This window comes from Micromesistius poutassou, assembly GCF_964030765.1.
Source record: "Micromesistius poutassou genome assembly, chromosome: 14".
NCBI lineage: Eukaryota > Metazoa > Chordata > Actinopteri > Gadiformes > Gadidae > Micromesistius > Micromesistius poutassou.
In genome coordinates this window covers 8,046,089-8,061,619 of record NC_140284.1, presented here as the reverse complement: position 1 = coordinate 8,061,619, position 15,531 = coordinate 8,046,089, and the positions used below count along the sequence as shown (strand labels likewise).

Below are 15,531 nucleotides of genomic sequence, written 5' to 3'. Positions count from 1 at the left end.
TTGATAATCTTAGATATTTGACGTTAGGGACCATGATGCTTTACTAACAAAAAGGAAATTATGTAGAAATTCCAAACATGCACTCACTGTGTCTCTCGCTCTTCCTCTCTCTGTGTCTCTGGTCTCCCTCTGGTCTCCCTCTGGTCTCCCTCTGGCCTCTTCTCTCTCTCTCTCTCTCTCTCTCTCTCTCTCTCTCTCTCTCTCTCTCTCTCTCTCTCTGTGCAGAGGCTGCCTGGGAACATGAACTCTGAGGCTGTGGTGCAGAACAAGCTCTCCCATTCCATCAGAACACGTTTCCTGCGGCTGCTCCCTCTGGACTGGAACCCCAGTGGCTGGCTGGGCCTCAGAGTGGAGGTGTACGGCTGTGCCTACAGTGAGTCTCCACCGCCCTGACAGCTGCTACAGCACCCACAGTAGTAGGAGCACACACACACACACACACACACACACACGCGCACACGTGCACATACACACGCACACACACACACACACACACACACACACACACACATTCCTCTTGACTCCTTACTCTTTCTGTATTTCTGAAATTAAGATCATTGGAGAGGAGGAGAAGAAATGCTAGGCATGCATTGGATCTCTGTGGGAAAATGATGAAACATTCATAAAACGCTTTTATAAGACAAGCATCAAAACGTCAACCTTGTGAGACCACCTAGATATTGAGGTTTGTGTTCAGTCTGGCCTTTAGTAGTAAGCCATTGATTTCCAAATATGGGCATGGCTTTAGCTAATAAAATACAGCCTGTCAGATTTAATAGCTAGTGACCCTTTTGCTCTTTTGCCCTTTCTGTCTGCAGTTAGAAGTAAAGCAAAAAACATATTCTCCTCTGAGAAAAGCCTTCCTTGACGATTTGATAATCTTTTAACGTTGGCATTCAGTATATTTTGGATAAAACCGCTTTGATTGCTCCATAGATAGCTACACTTTTGGCAGTCTGTGGCATTGCTCGTTCATTGGAACAGGGACTCCCTCCCCGAAGCGCTGATTGGACATATCATTTGTACATTTTTGGAAATCTTTTCAACTGAACTTTCAACCGACAGTTTTAACAACACTTATTCATTCCTATTAGTTTATTGCACTGCATGCAGATCCAAATAGAACATATGGACAGGCAGCTGCCATTTAGTTTTTATGATTAAAGTTGCTAATTTTGGCATAACATCCATATTTTCTACGAACACTTTGTTGCCTGGACAGAATAGTTTTTTTTTGTGTTAGAAATAAAAGATACATATATGGGTCCAAGAATCAAATCATGTGTTGCAGATAGAATGGATAAATGTAGGGATATGGGGAGGGCATTATGATTAAGACATGATTTAATGCTCATATCAACCATAATAAGTAAATCTGATGATCAGCACATCTCATATTTAATCAGTCATGTCAATCCAGTGTTTCATTGGGCGTCGTTAAGCTGCCACATGTTTTCTCACAGGCTTATGCATTCCAGCACATCGTTATCATGCTATGATTATGACTATTAAAGACGTGATATGAGAATAACAAGGATATCAGGGGTGACGGACATTTTGTGGGTTTTGGATGGGATGGGGGTTTGGCAGGGGGCGGTGCTTCGGAGAATGCGTGATGTATACAGAGGTGGGGCTTATGAGGAGGCGGGGCTTGTGAGGTGGCACACACACACACACACACACAAACAGCTTTTGCAGAGTTGCGAGGCAGCAAACTGCTGTTGTAGCTGATACAAAATAAAAATAACAGAAGCGAGGGATTAGGGGGCAGTGTGGTGGGGAGGGGGGAAGGGAGGGGGGTGTGACGGCGACTCCTCTGCCACACGTAGCACGGTGCCCCTGAACGGGGATGAGCCAGTGAATTACTGCCCTGTGAAAGACAGTTCTAATTATCCCTGAGTGAGCAGTTTTATAATGCCCCAGCCGTTCCGCAGCGCAGTTCCCCGTCGTATTAATGTTGGATGACCGTGCTCGCGCCACGGTTATGAATGCTGCATGACACGCAGCCCGCCTCCTATGTTCCGCCCTAATGCAAAAAGAAAACTCGTGGTAGCTTTCGGCAGCTAACAAAGACAGCTGTGAAGGGGAGCGACTGCACCTATGCATTACCGTTGTGTGTGTGTCAAGGATGATGAAGGTGCACTGTGAAGATGTGAATGGCATCTTCACTGTTTTAAACCATGATTTAAAAAATGCACATGTTCTAGTCTGGCTGTTGATGTAATAGTCTGCAGCTGGGGCTCATACGTTAATTGATCCACACCCATTGTGGTGCTCCTTAAAATGGCCAGAGTTCTACACTGGAGGGACACTTCAGTTGTGCAAGCGAAATGACTGTTCATGTGGTGCTGTTTGTTTTAAGTAAAACATTTTTCTACCAACAACATTGTGCATCAAGGAAACTATTTTTCACATGCACTTACACGTGTGGGGTTGTTCTGTAAAGGAGATTCTCTTTTCCGATGAGAACTCCCTCAGGGATGATGATGATGACGATGATGATGATGGTTGAGATTTGCGAGGCTTTGTAAATAATTAACAGGCATGCCTATAAGCCGTGCATGTTCAATGAAATATTGAGAGGTGGGATATACTTTGTGTTACTGTGAGCATTAAATCATAGCAAATTATATTTATCTGTAGTTATAACATAGAATCTGAGAACTTGTTTCCATTAGGGAAATTAAAGTGTTTATACATTTCACTTAACATCACACACACATCGGACACCATATCATTATATGCCATATAATTATATTCTTGACTTCTGGCAAGTGAAAGCATAGGTGTGTATTTTATACCTGCAGAGCGGTCATTTTTACACGAAAAGGGAAACAAATCAAGAAAGGGAAACAAATGCCGTGAATGTCGTTGATGTGATGTGAATGACGGAAATATAAAGCTGAATTTCGTTTGAATTGATTTGTGAAAATATTATGAATAAAAGTGCAACAGCGCTCGTAATGGACGGTTTTATCTTGGTGCATGTGTTTAGTCGTGTTCACTGTGTAATGGACGGGTTCGGTTTTTTAACGAAAGGGTTGGGGCTAGTTATTTGAGCCTTTTTTTTTCATCTCGCCTCTCCATTGAAGAAGCTCACCCGCACTACTCACACTCCTGTTGAGACCTCAATCAAATGAAACACTCATGTCTTTGCCAGCATTTCCCCTGTCAAAGCACTGATGGGGTTATTTCTTTGCACTGTTTTTCTATTGAGAACGGAACACTTCTGAGAGCAAGGGGTGCCTTCAATAGGCCGCATTCACTCCTGTTGATGAAAACAATAATAAACGCATGGAAAGAAATATGAAACACAACTCAAGTCCCATATAGAAGGTTTCAAGTACAATCCCATCGCCGCCTGTACAGATGTGAAGCACTGCTTCAGCCCGGCTTTCAACAGATGGGATGTGATATATATATATATTTATAAAACGGGTGGCTTAAATCAAGCGATCTGATTGGTTCCCAACTGTTGTATATTGAGCGTATACACACAGCTATGACGCCCGTTCAGTTTACAGAGTTCAGTATCACTCCGCGCCTAACTTGAACTGTTGTTTATTTATATATAAAAGCAATAGCATAGTTCACTTAAGCCTAAAAATATTTTGATTGATGAAGAGGGTGGAAATGATGTAAAGCAATAGGCACATGGTGAGGACGCTACAGTGTGTTGCATAGCAACCGCCACTCACTTTGCAGGCAGCCAGGAGGGACTACTTTTTTGTATTCGTTAAAAAAAAAGCTTTTCCGACTTTCTCGTTTTTTCAAAATTGAGAGTGTCTATGACTTTCATTTCGCCATACTTACGTAACCGTTTGATTTAAGCAATAGATCACTTCAGTCAGTGAAATGTTCTCATTATACCACAGTTAAGGGGGTCGCCGTCCCTTCGCTGCGCGTCGGGACGGACAACGCCCCTTAACTGTGGTATAATGAGCACATTCCACACATTCCGCCTGTCGTGATCTATTGCTTAAATATTTTTTAATAAACACTGCATCAGCAGCTCCGGACACAAGAGGCGACATTTCTCCCAAGCGTCTTCATTTCATTCGATTTGGTTAACATTTCCTCATGGGTTTCCGTTGCAGAATCGTACGTGGCGGACTTTGACGGCCGCAGCTCCCTGCTCTACCGGTTCAACCAGAAGTCCATGTCCACGGTGAAGGACGTGGTCTCCCTGCGCTTCAAGAGCCGGCAGGCCGAGGGGGTGCTGCTGCACGGGGAGGGCCAGAGGGGAGACTACATCACCCTGGAGCTCCACCGCGGGCGGCTGGCGCTCTACCTCAACCTGGACGAGAGGGGTGAGGGCTGGGGAGGGGGCGGGCACCCTGGGAGGGCTGAGGGCGGAGTCGGGGGGGGTGGTGAAGTGGGGAAGGTAGTATTGAGCGCCCTGTTTTGTAACTGATGTTACCATCTAGGGGTTGGTGTTTGTGTGTGTGTGTGTGTGTGTGTGTGATTCCATCTGTGCGGTGTGAGTGTGTCTTTCATTCTTTGCCTTTCCAATTACCTCAGCACCTGAGCTCCAATGACTCTGTGGCCTCAGCCATTTAAAGGTTCACTCTGGGGGGATCTGAACACGGTGCAACAAAAAAAAAAAAAAAGCGAAACTCTTAACGACACCACCAGCTCTGCCCCGGTTCTCCTTTATTTATGCCCCGTTTCTCTTCGTCGCGTTGCGGCCGCGTTCCAGACGACACGAGGCTGAGATCCAGCGGTGGGCGCGTGGCAGTCACTCTGGGCAGCCTCCTGGACGACCAGCACTGGCACTCGGTCCTCATTGAGCGCTTCAACAAGCAGGTCAACCTCACAGTGGACTCCCACACACAGCACTTCCGCACCAAGGGAGAAGGGGACTCCCTGGAGGTGGACTATGAGGTATGTTTCCCATGCAAACACACATCACACCTTCCGACCTGTGGACGGGTATTTTTAGATGCATTTTTAATTCGGATGCAGCTAAGCGTGTGCCGAGCGATAACAGCATCAACATCGACGAGGATGCAACCTTTATGCTCCTATACCGTTACCACACGCCCTGCGCACGTATCAGGTTGATTTCCAAATGTGTCGGGGCAGCACTTTTTTGTTGCTGGAATTAGATGTCAATAGAATTATACTGAGTTAAGTACATGCCTGGATTGTTAATCACAATTTGTAACTTCAATGCAAACAGATGAAAAAATCTAAATGAAATAACAATAATTCTGATTATTTTACAGAACAATATTGCTTATTTTTCATAAATGTGTCTTAGGACAGCTGAACAACCACTAGAAGCCGCCATTAAAAGGCATGGCTAACGCCAGATCCCTCATTTCTTTCCAAGTTAAGTTTTGGGGGTATCCCCCTTCCCGGCAAGCCTGGCACCTTCATCAGGAAGAACTTCCACGGCTGCATTGAGAACCTGTACTACAACGGGATCAACATCATCGACCTGGCCAAGAGACGCAAGCCCCAGATATACAGCGTGGTGAGAGCCTGTTCCCATCCACCAACATGCTGCCTTCCCGTCCAATGCACTTCTAATGTCATCCATTATGCAGGCACTTCTTCATTAAAGCAGCGGAGTGGGCGAAACAATATTTTTCTTCTTCTCTCCGCCGAATGTCACCTTTATTTACCCCGTGGTCAGCCTTACTGTGAGTGTTAGCGCCAGGTGCTACTTATCCAGCGGTACCTTGCTACCGCAACACAATGAAACATATTTAGAGGTGGTAGGTCACGCAGAGTACGCCGGAGGGAAGCAGATATAAACACTGTCGGAACAAGCAAATATACACACACACAAAAACGAACCGCAAAAGTCCCCAGCAGGGGTTCAATCCAAGGTCCTCCTTTAGTTGTCGGGCATCGGAGCTAACTATCGAGACACTGCCTCATTCTGGACTTCCTCCCTAGCTAAATCAACGAAGAGACAACGAAGAGACAACGAAGAGTGCGCGATCACGGCTAACAACGCTAATGATCCATTACATGCAGGGGGGGGGGGTGGGGTCAGTGGAGGAGAGGGGGGCTCGTGGCGGAGGAGGGGGTGGGGGGGGCTGCAAAGGAAGGGCATGGAGAAGGTCGAGGGAGGGAGGGGTGGGGTGGATGGGGCGGTGGATCTTTAGGTGTAAAGCACACAAGAGGGACAAAGAGATGGAAAGTGGAATTGCCTTTGGTCCCACTTTAGAACGAGGGCGAGGCCTGGTTGTGCGCTGTGTTGGGACGGAATTGGGGGGGCTGGGGGAGTGTATCCACTGATCCGTGCCAGCGTAAGTTATTATTACCTCCCACCTCTAGCCCGGAGGTGACTTGCATTATTGAAGTTAGCCCACCGCCCCCCAGCCCCCAACTCTCCCCCTCTCCTCCCTCCTTCACACACACACACACACACACACACACACACACACACACACACACACACACACACACACACACACACACACACACACACACACACACACACACACACACACACACACACACACACACACACACACACACACACACACACACACACGCGCGCGCGCGCGCGCGCGCGCACACACACACACACACACACACACACACACGTTCCATCCACTTTCACACCTCACACCGTCCTGGCTTGATGTGAACCCGGGTGAACCCCTTTGAACGCAGCTGGATGCCGCGCGCGTGGAGCCGTGCACGTGGAGCCGCGCACGTGGAGCCGCTCACGGTGGTCGCGTGGGAGCGGCGACGAGCTGAATCGCGCCTGGTCCACTTTGATACCATCTGACACCTAATGTATTCCGACTGAACGTGGTGTCTGCTTGCCAGCCTTTCCTCCGATTGGCCCTGAGCGTTTCCCGTGAGGAACCGCAGATGGTCGGACCCTGAAACGGGCGCCCTCCTCTTCTTGCCTCCTCCCCGGGTCTGAGGGGATCGATGGCGGCCATGCGCAGTACGCCACCGCTGGCGTGACCTTTTCGCCACCGCCTGCCAAAAGTTCTCTTCTGTTCTCTTCCTGCTGTCCCCGGGCGTTCCCGTTGCGTATGGTGGTGACATTTAACCCACTTCCCTGCAGTGTCACCGTTCCCTGCTTGAAGTTTCATAATTTTCCCTCTCTTCCTGCATAATCTTCTTCAAATCTCGATCAGGGCCGCTGGAAAATAAGAACAATCGGATATGTATACCTCTATTATTATCCGCATGGCTGACTTGGATTATTTTCATTACTCTGAAAATGTTCGTATTTTCACAATGCCAAATGGTACTGCTTCAACTCACACTGAAGTTGGAGACGCAGTGAACCGGTCTTGGTTTTTCCAGATATTGTCTGTCTATTGCCGAGAGAGACAATGCAATAATTGTGCGCGTGTGTGACTGCCTGTCTGTCTGGCCGTCCGGATCAGCCATTTAATGAAGCAAGAACCGGGAGGGATTTGCAGCTACTTTGGAGGAATCAAATATGTATTCACGTCTGTTTAATTAAACAGTATTGCAAATAGAGTTGATCTCGACTCCGGGGATGGCAAGGTGACACTGCACTCTGTCTCGCTCTGGTCTCCAGGGCAACGTGACCTTCTCCTGCTCTGAGCCCCAGCAGGCTGCCGCCACCTTCCTGAGCTCCAGCACCAGTTTCCTGTCGCTCCCGGGAACGGCGGCGGCGGCCGTTGCGGGCGGTGCGGGGGGAGCATTCTCGCTGCGCTTCCAGTTCCGGACGTGGAACGCGGACGGGCTGCTGCTCTCGGTCCGTCTGGCCCCGGAGCCCCAGAGAGTGGAACTGCAGATCAGCGGCAGCCGGCTGCGTCTCACCCTCCACACCTCTGCCCAGCAGAAGTCCCAGGTCTCTACTGGTGAGGGGCGCCAGGCCACCCACACACACACTCACAGACTTGTGATTGCTAAAACCAGGCCACTGTAGCTTCAAATGAAATAGCCAAATATAGACGACACTGTGTTATTCCTATGCAAAAGTGGGTGTCACTTCGGCGGTGACATTCGCGATTTTGCATGAAAAAAACTAAACATATATTTGATGGAATAATGTGAGCTTGCAAGGCATATCTTTTTGTTGCACCACTAAGAAAGGGAAATTGTGTAATTTGTTTGTAAGGATCCTGGGGAAAAGATTTAGCTTAGGTCTAAATATCTTGCTTGGCATGCAATACTCGAAATACTACTGAATCCCATCCATCAAACCTAGTTCTGAATCTAGGTCTGCTCAGCAGTGGAAACCCACGGCAGAGTTTTCTATGTTAACTGTGTGTGTGTGTGTGTGCACATGCATGGGTGTGCTTACATGTGCATGTGTGTTTGTGTGCGTTTTTCTGTGGGCAGGTGTGTGCGCGTATGTATGTGTGTGAGTGTGTGTGAATATGTCTGCGTGTGTGTGTGTGTATTTTTGTGTGTGTGTGGGTGTGAGCGCATGCATGTGTCTAAGTATGTCCTCTGGCCAAAAGCGGATTTAGTGTCGATTTTAGGATCCCGTTTGCCAACATGGGCTCCAGTTTCTCTTACAGAATCAAAATGTTTTGATCCATACTGGCACTTCATGTGGTTGTCAAGTTTGCGTTCATGAAATATTAGTAATTAACTGTATTTATTGAAGGTGTCTCACTATAAAGTCATTGTGATTATATTATTCATAATGACTTGTTTATTTAGGGTACATCCAGTAATGTGCATTTTCATTCAGTGTTTCTTAAATAACAGCACAATTAACAGATCTGATATTTTTAAATCGACTATATAACACCATACGTAGACGCAAATAGTCTTCATATTTACACATATATATATATACGTGAAGTGTATATCACTGCAGAGGTTTCATATCTCTTTCGTATAGTGAATGTATGCCTTAAGTACAAAAGACAGTTCCAGAACAAATAACCTACTGTGTGTAAGTGCACACCACCGGTGCTAGTTAGGAAGTGGAATGTATACTACAGCAAAGACCATAGTTGTGCCAGTGTTGCCACCATCTTGCTGTCACGTACCACTGCAAACTTTTGGCTGATATGTAGTGAGAGCTTGGTTTTCTATCTCTCTCTCTCTCTCTCTCTCTCTGTCTCTCTCTCTCTCTCTGTCTCTCTCTCTCTCTCTGCTGAAAATTGCCTTCTAGTAAAGCCTTTTCTATTTGTTGTCTTTAAAACCTGTGCATTGCTCCCAGAACTCAATGTCACACTGTCTGAGAGCAATCACTTGGATGGTATGCCTCTCCACAATCAATTCTCTCTCTAGTCCGTGGGTTATTCTCCAGATGTGAGGGTCAGCCCAATCTGATTTCATGTAATATACTTTTGAAGATTATGATAAAACTCAGGGGAAGGATTGATGTTCATTAGACATTTATCTTTAACTTTTAATAGTTTAACACAAAGGATGGTGACGGATTGGGTCGACAGCAGAATTGTAATAAATACTTTATGGCAGGAAGAAGAAGACGGTGAAATAGTTACATTGTGCGCGTTAGAGTCCTCAATGGAACAGCGATCATCGATGCAGTTGAACTGTCGGCTTAGAACTCCCATTCCCTTCCCTCCACCCCCTCCATCCCCTAGCCCCACCGTCCCAAGGAGAGATGGGCTTGGTTTGGTTTAGTTTTGGTCCATTTTTTTCGCAAACAGCACAAATGATGAATAATGCATAAGAATGGATTGAGTCACTCACGGCTGTTTCTTCGGCCTTGCTGGGGGGGAGAGCAGCTCTTCTCTGGGCATCAACGTCTGTGAGCCCCTGCGGGGCCGATCACTTCCTGCAACAACGGCCAGATGTGATCAAGTACAAGCAGAGGTCACCCTCCATCTGTTGCACATTCCGGCGCTTTTGTTTTATTTATTTCTTTTCCCAGAGATGTGTGTTAACACCAGGTGCACCATTTTTTCATTTTTTTGTTCCTTTTCTTTTTTTTCCTTTCGTTTGTTCCAGACAATAAATGTGTGTAATCCGCCGGTTGGTTTAATTGTAATTGAATTTAAATTTGGAGAGTGCCCCGCACCTCTCTCGGTCTCCCTCACCTCTCTAGCAGATGGTAAGAGCTGAGAGGATTTGCAAAGGCGACTCACAGAGAGGAACAACCCAGACGACCTTGAATGTCGGGCCTTGCGTTTCCCTAAAAACAAAAGCAACATGAATTGAAAACAAATGTAATAAAAAAACGTGTTTGTGAGTTTGGTGCCACGTATCCCTTTGGGAGGGTGGAACAAACAGCATTTAAAAGCGCTGCAAGGAAATGCCGAGTACGGTTTGACCAAGAAAAATGTCCCTTTCTCTTTCCCAGTTACAGTTGACATGCCATGCGTAACATTTCAAGTAGAAGTAGATCTTACCCAATGATGAAAAGCTGGAATATAGCACAAGCACAACACCATTTTGTGGAAATGGAACAAAACAGTCAAAATCAATGCTTATGAATTGTTCAAGGCCTACGAGGGAAGACTGTTCAAACTCTCAAACTGTCTCCAGGGCACAGGGTGAACGATGGATTGTGGCACTCGGTAACCCTGGACACACAGAACCACCAGATCAGCCTGATACTGGACAATGAGCCGGCGTCCACCGTGGAACTAAGAGCGCGCCTGGACGCCGTGGACCATGTTTATTTTGGAGGTGAGTCTCTTTTGGGAGTTTTGTCACCACTTGCTAGGTTTTGATGTGCTTTAAAGTTGTTTTTCACAAAGCGGTATTGTATCACATCCTCCATCCTCCATATGTAGACAATAATATAAAGTACAGAATACTTTATATTTCAGAACACACCCGCTAGCCTGACATCCCCTTACCATATTAGTATGGATCCTAAGTTCATTTTCGATTTCCTAGGGGCGTTATCAACGGGAGCAGACCAAGATGCCTCTGAATGCAATTGGATAGAAATACAACCAACCATTTCAAATGCCATTCAGGAGTACAGCAACACATATATCTCATCAACAAAAGCTTTAAGTGTAGTGGTTTGTTCTTCTTTTAGAGGAACTATACCATCCAGTTTGTTTAATACTGTCACAACAGCGGATTCAACGGACCGTTCTACATCAGTGGCCGCCATCTTGGTTGTTTACAATAATACTAAACAGAGCTCCTCTGTTCGGTCATTGTATCAAATAATACGATATTTGATACGAATACTCAAACCTCATTTTATATAAATGGTTGTGATTGGCCGACCTGGGCCAGGTCGGCTGGAAATCTGTCTGAATGGTTTGGGCTGGTATATTAGCATTTGTTGCGAGGGAAATATAAATTGAACTATAGAACTATAATGATGTGTGAATAACACACTTGATAAAAATCCTTAAATGATTTGTTGAAAAACATAATTGAAATATTTGGAGCCAAATGATAGTGGAAATGTTCTACGTGAAAGCCGACAACAAAACTCTTTCCATTCAGTTATTTATTCCTCTATTTTTAAATCCAAAGTGCTGCTAAGCAAAGATTTACTTATTATCGGTACAGAACTTCAGCTTCCAGTGCCTTGCCTTGTAAATCTCAAATCTTCTGGTGGTGGCATTTTGCTAAGCCTCTCTTAAAGCCTTCAACTTGCATAATACAGTCGTGTTGGTTTTGATGTTGCTGCCTCTCTTTTCACCAGCACTATATCCCCCGCACAGATGTTGAAATCGCCACACGACTGTCACTCCAATAAATATAGCCATTCCATTTTATCAGTAAAATAGCAGTTGTGTCAACGGGTTTGCATGCTGTTCGCCAGCGGACAACAGCAAAACACAATCTCCCCTTATAACTTTACCATATTTTCCAAGCCCCTATTTTTTCTTTGTTCAAAGTAATTCAGTTGAAGTTTTTATGACAGCTGCCGGATTACATGAAAATCCTACCGCTGTGTTTCATTAGGTTGCCCTTCGTCAACAAGCACCTCTTACTGTGAGAACCCTACCACGGCGTTTCAGGGCTGCATGCGGCTTATATTTATCAACGGCCAGCCCACCAGCCTCCACGACGTCCAGCATGGCATCCTGGGGAACTACAACGGGCTTCGCTTTGACATGTGCGCCATTCATGACAGGTATGACAATTTGATAAGGTTCGGGAACTTAAGAAATGCTTGGTATCCAGCGGGACAGTTCTTTTTGGTGCCGGGTTGTAATGATCAAAAGTTCACAGGTGACTTTCTGCAAGGCTTTGGTTATGTGAGCGACGGCTGAGTCCTGTCCTGTCTCCTTGTCCTGTTCTTTTGTTCTTCAAGGGGACAGAAATACAGCAAAAGACTGTGAAGGATGGTCTGTTTTTTTTCACCGTTTACCAACAACTGCTAGTGTTAACATGTGACACTGAGAATGGTGACCTCCTCACTGAGCGATGCTGAGCAGATGCTAATTACCAGAAAACCCTTTCATTTTCTCTATGTGTTCATGTGTTTGTGGCTTTGTCTCTTTGTATGTGTGTGTGTGTGTGTGTGTGTGTGTGTGTGTGTGTGTGTGTGTGTGTGTCTGTGGGTGGTTCTATGAGTGTGTCCATGAGTGTGTGTGCGTGTGTGTCTATCTGGATTTGTGTGTGTGTGTGTGTGTGTGTGTGTGTGTTTGTGTGTTCTGGCTTTTTCTATCAATGTGTGTTTGTGTGTGTGTGTGTGTGTGTGAGTTCGCATGTAACACATGTAACAACCTCCAAATTCTCTCTGTCTGCCATTTTATGCAGGTGTTAGTGTCGGGCATGTGCAATGCTCATTAGCTAAATCTAGGCTGTGTTCCTCGGCTGTTCCTTCATTTTTCTTCCTTTTCCCTCACCTTCAAAAGTCTGAAACCACCCGTTTCTTTGCAAGGGAGGGGCGAGGCTGGCGCGGGCCAGAAACTGCCTTACCCAGTCACTGGAGATAATAGCTTTTTGCTCCACTGCTCTTTCTACTGCGTTAGTGCTAAAGCTTCATTGTCCCCTTTATTATAGAGGGGAGAACTCAGCATGCCGGGTGGCATAATTTCAGCAGTTAACAAAGGCCCCTTCCATGTCTAAAGAAAAGGAAATGCGCAGAAATTATTAAATCTACACCTGAGACTGCCAGGTGGTTGAATGGCACAGCAGCATTTAACAGCGGAATGGAAGTCGTCCTGTGTTGATAAATGAAGGCTAACATAAGAAATCCTAAGGCAAAGTAATGTATACATACATACAATACATACATAAATACAACAATGGAACTGAACTCTATCATTTATGGAGGCTTGAATAGAAAGTCAGACTGCAATTTCAGAATTGTGCATACTGTGCAAACAGCTCAAGAGAGGGGGAGGCATTTTAATTTGAATGATTGTTTGTCCTCACTTGGTGGAAAAGAATCCTTTTCTCTCACCTCTCAAGGTTGGCATATTATCTAACATTTACCCCACTTATTAGTGAAATTGAAAAAGGGGTTGCCAAACAACTGTATGTTTGATGGGCTCTCCACCGTCACCTCCAATTCTATCTTTGCTGCTAATTATATCAATCTAAACGCGTGTGTCTAAATACTCGTATCAATATTCTATTAGCATACATTAGCAGGCGATGCAGGATGTTATGTCGGAGTGTAAACATTTGCTTTCCTTCTACCTCTGTCCCATGTGTGTGATTACAATTCGCTAGGGGCCTGTATATTCCACCATTAAACAGGGAGCATTGTTATTTTTCTGGAACGATTCATATGGGATTCAAGGGTGCCAAACGACATTGTGTTTAAAGACCCATGTCCTTCACGATACTATGTCATATTGAATTTTGCAATACAAATATACTAACCAATTTTTAATCCAACCTTTATCTTTTATTGGGCATTTTTGAATGTACTCCAATGTATCGAATGTCCAATAGTTGAGTGATTATTTATTTTTCATTTTCTGCCAGATGTCTGCCGAACCTCTGCGAGCACGGGGGCCAGTGCTCCCAGACCTGGAGCTCTTTCCACTGCGACTGCTCGGGAACTGGGTACTCGGGGGCCAGCTGCCACAACTGTACGTTAGACACCCTTTGGCATTTCTTTGTCTAACAAACACCCAGATATATATATATATAGAGCGAGAGATGGGAAAATATATATTTTTGATGGCTCTGTGCCATTGAGGGGCATCCCCTGGAGGAATTGAAATGTCTTATCTTTGCCAAACAAACAATCCTCCAATATAAAGGCAAAACAAATGCCTTTTTATCGAGCACATGGTTGTTTTAATTGGGTTTCCATCTGACGTTGCGCTATTCGTCTATGGTTAGACCAGGGTTTCTCAATGGGGGCGGCAGCGCCCCCTGGGGGGGCGTTTGTAGAACCTAGGGGGGCACTGGAACGAACACGGGGGCGTCACAACTTCGCTTGTGTAGTGGTCATTATTTTGAACTTTTTAAACTTTCATGGTTTTCAAATATTTTCGGTGCAAAAATAGGATAACTGAAATCTTCATATGGGTTTCTAACCCCTCTATCGTCTCATCTACTTTTTACTTAATGCTCAGTACCGTCATGATCGCCATAGTAAGGCCGATAAACAAATCCACCTCATCGTAGTAGCGTGGTGCTTTCCGAAACTATTTTGCCCTCCCCTGACTTCCACTGGTTGGTTTGCGGGACATGCAAAGCAAGCGGTGGATGGGGCATTACACTAAGCAACATGAATCTCATCCATATTACATAGTAAGGCAACACAAGATGTGAATAAAGCTAACTCAGCTTAGCATGCTAAGTGTAAATAATAGAACGTGCGCATTACATGTAGACCACTGCAACGTCGCTCATTACATCTGCAAACCGATAAACACTTTCATAAGGTACGCACACCAACCGGCACATACTCATTTAACACTGATGTTACAGGCGCTTAACTTGTATAGTAACAAACTACTTTAATTACTATTTGGCCGCAAACTTAAACGTGCTACTCGCCAACTCAGAACGAAGCGGATAAAGGCTGCAGCGTTGCTAGGCAACGTCACATAAACAAAGGGAGTCTTTTTTTAAACAAAATTAACAATAATAATGGAGGGGGGGGGGGCGCCAGAGGATCAGGGTAAGGTATGGGGGGCGTTTGCTCAAAAAAGGTTGAGAAACACTGGGTTAGACAATGGTACAGGATAAACATGTGTTAAACCAACTTTACTTGGTTTGCACTGCTTCTGGCAGCCATTTGTCATTGACATGTCAGCGATTCTTGATTATAATCGCTTGTACCCGCAATAATATTTCACATACTATATCACGGATGCATACATAAAGCTATCGAAAAGAAGACTCCTAAAATACAGAGTTTCACTTCAATAGCTCAAACGTAGCAGCTGGCGGGATGTCATGCTGCTTCCGTCGAGCCGTGAAAATGAGATTGAGTGGAAAATATCCATCCATCACCAGCCTAATTCCAAGGCGCAGGGAGGAAAGGAACACAGTTATCTCTGCACGCCGGTTCTAGGTTATACCTGAGCCCAGCCAGGCGGAGAGAGGAGTCGCGCAGGCAGTTCAACGTGGAACGCGAAGGAGTTAATCTGTGCCGGGGGGGGGGATGTTAGACGCCTCTGGGACTCGTGAATCTGCCTCCTGAATGTAGTCAAGAAATGCCCTTTCTCCACATAATCGAGTCCTTGTCGTCGTTGTTGTGTT

At 45.5% G+C, this 15,531-nt stretch overlaps 1 protein-coding gene across 1 annotated transcript in view; it reads left to right on the top strand.

Moving 5' to 3' along the window:
• The window catches only part of LOC311358805 (contactin-associated protein-like 5), a gene marked incomplete at both ends in the record, with an annotated part of 69,182 nt that overhangs the window by 27,692 nt on the left and 25,959 nt on the right, over positions 1-15,531 (top strand). Inside the window, 8 exons of the mRNA XM_084478918.1 lie at positions 226-373; positions 4,098-4,310; positions 4,700-4,884; positions 5,336-5,479; positions 7,526-7,811; positions 10,426-10,569; positions 11,818-11,989; positions 13,798-13,904. Of these exons, the coding sequence (XP_084335044.1) occupies positions 226-373; positions 4,098-4,310; positions 4,700-4,884; positions 5,336-5,479; positions 7,526-7,811; positions 10,426-10,569; positions 11,818-11,989; positions 13,798-13,904 (1,399 nt within the window). The remainder of the gene's footprint in view (positions 1-225; positions 374-4,097; positions 4,311-4,699; positions 4,885-5,335; positions 5,480-7,525; positions 7,812-10,425; positions 10,570-11,817; positions 11,990-13,797; positions 13,905-15,531) is intronic.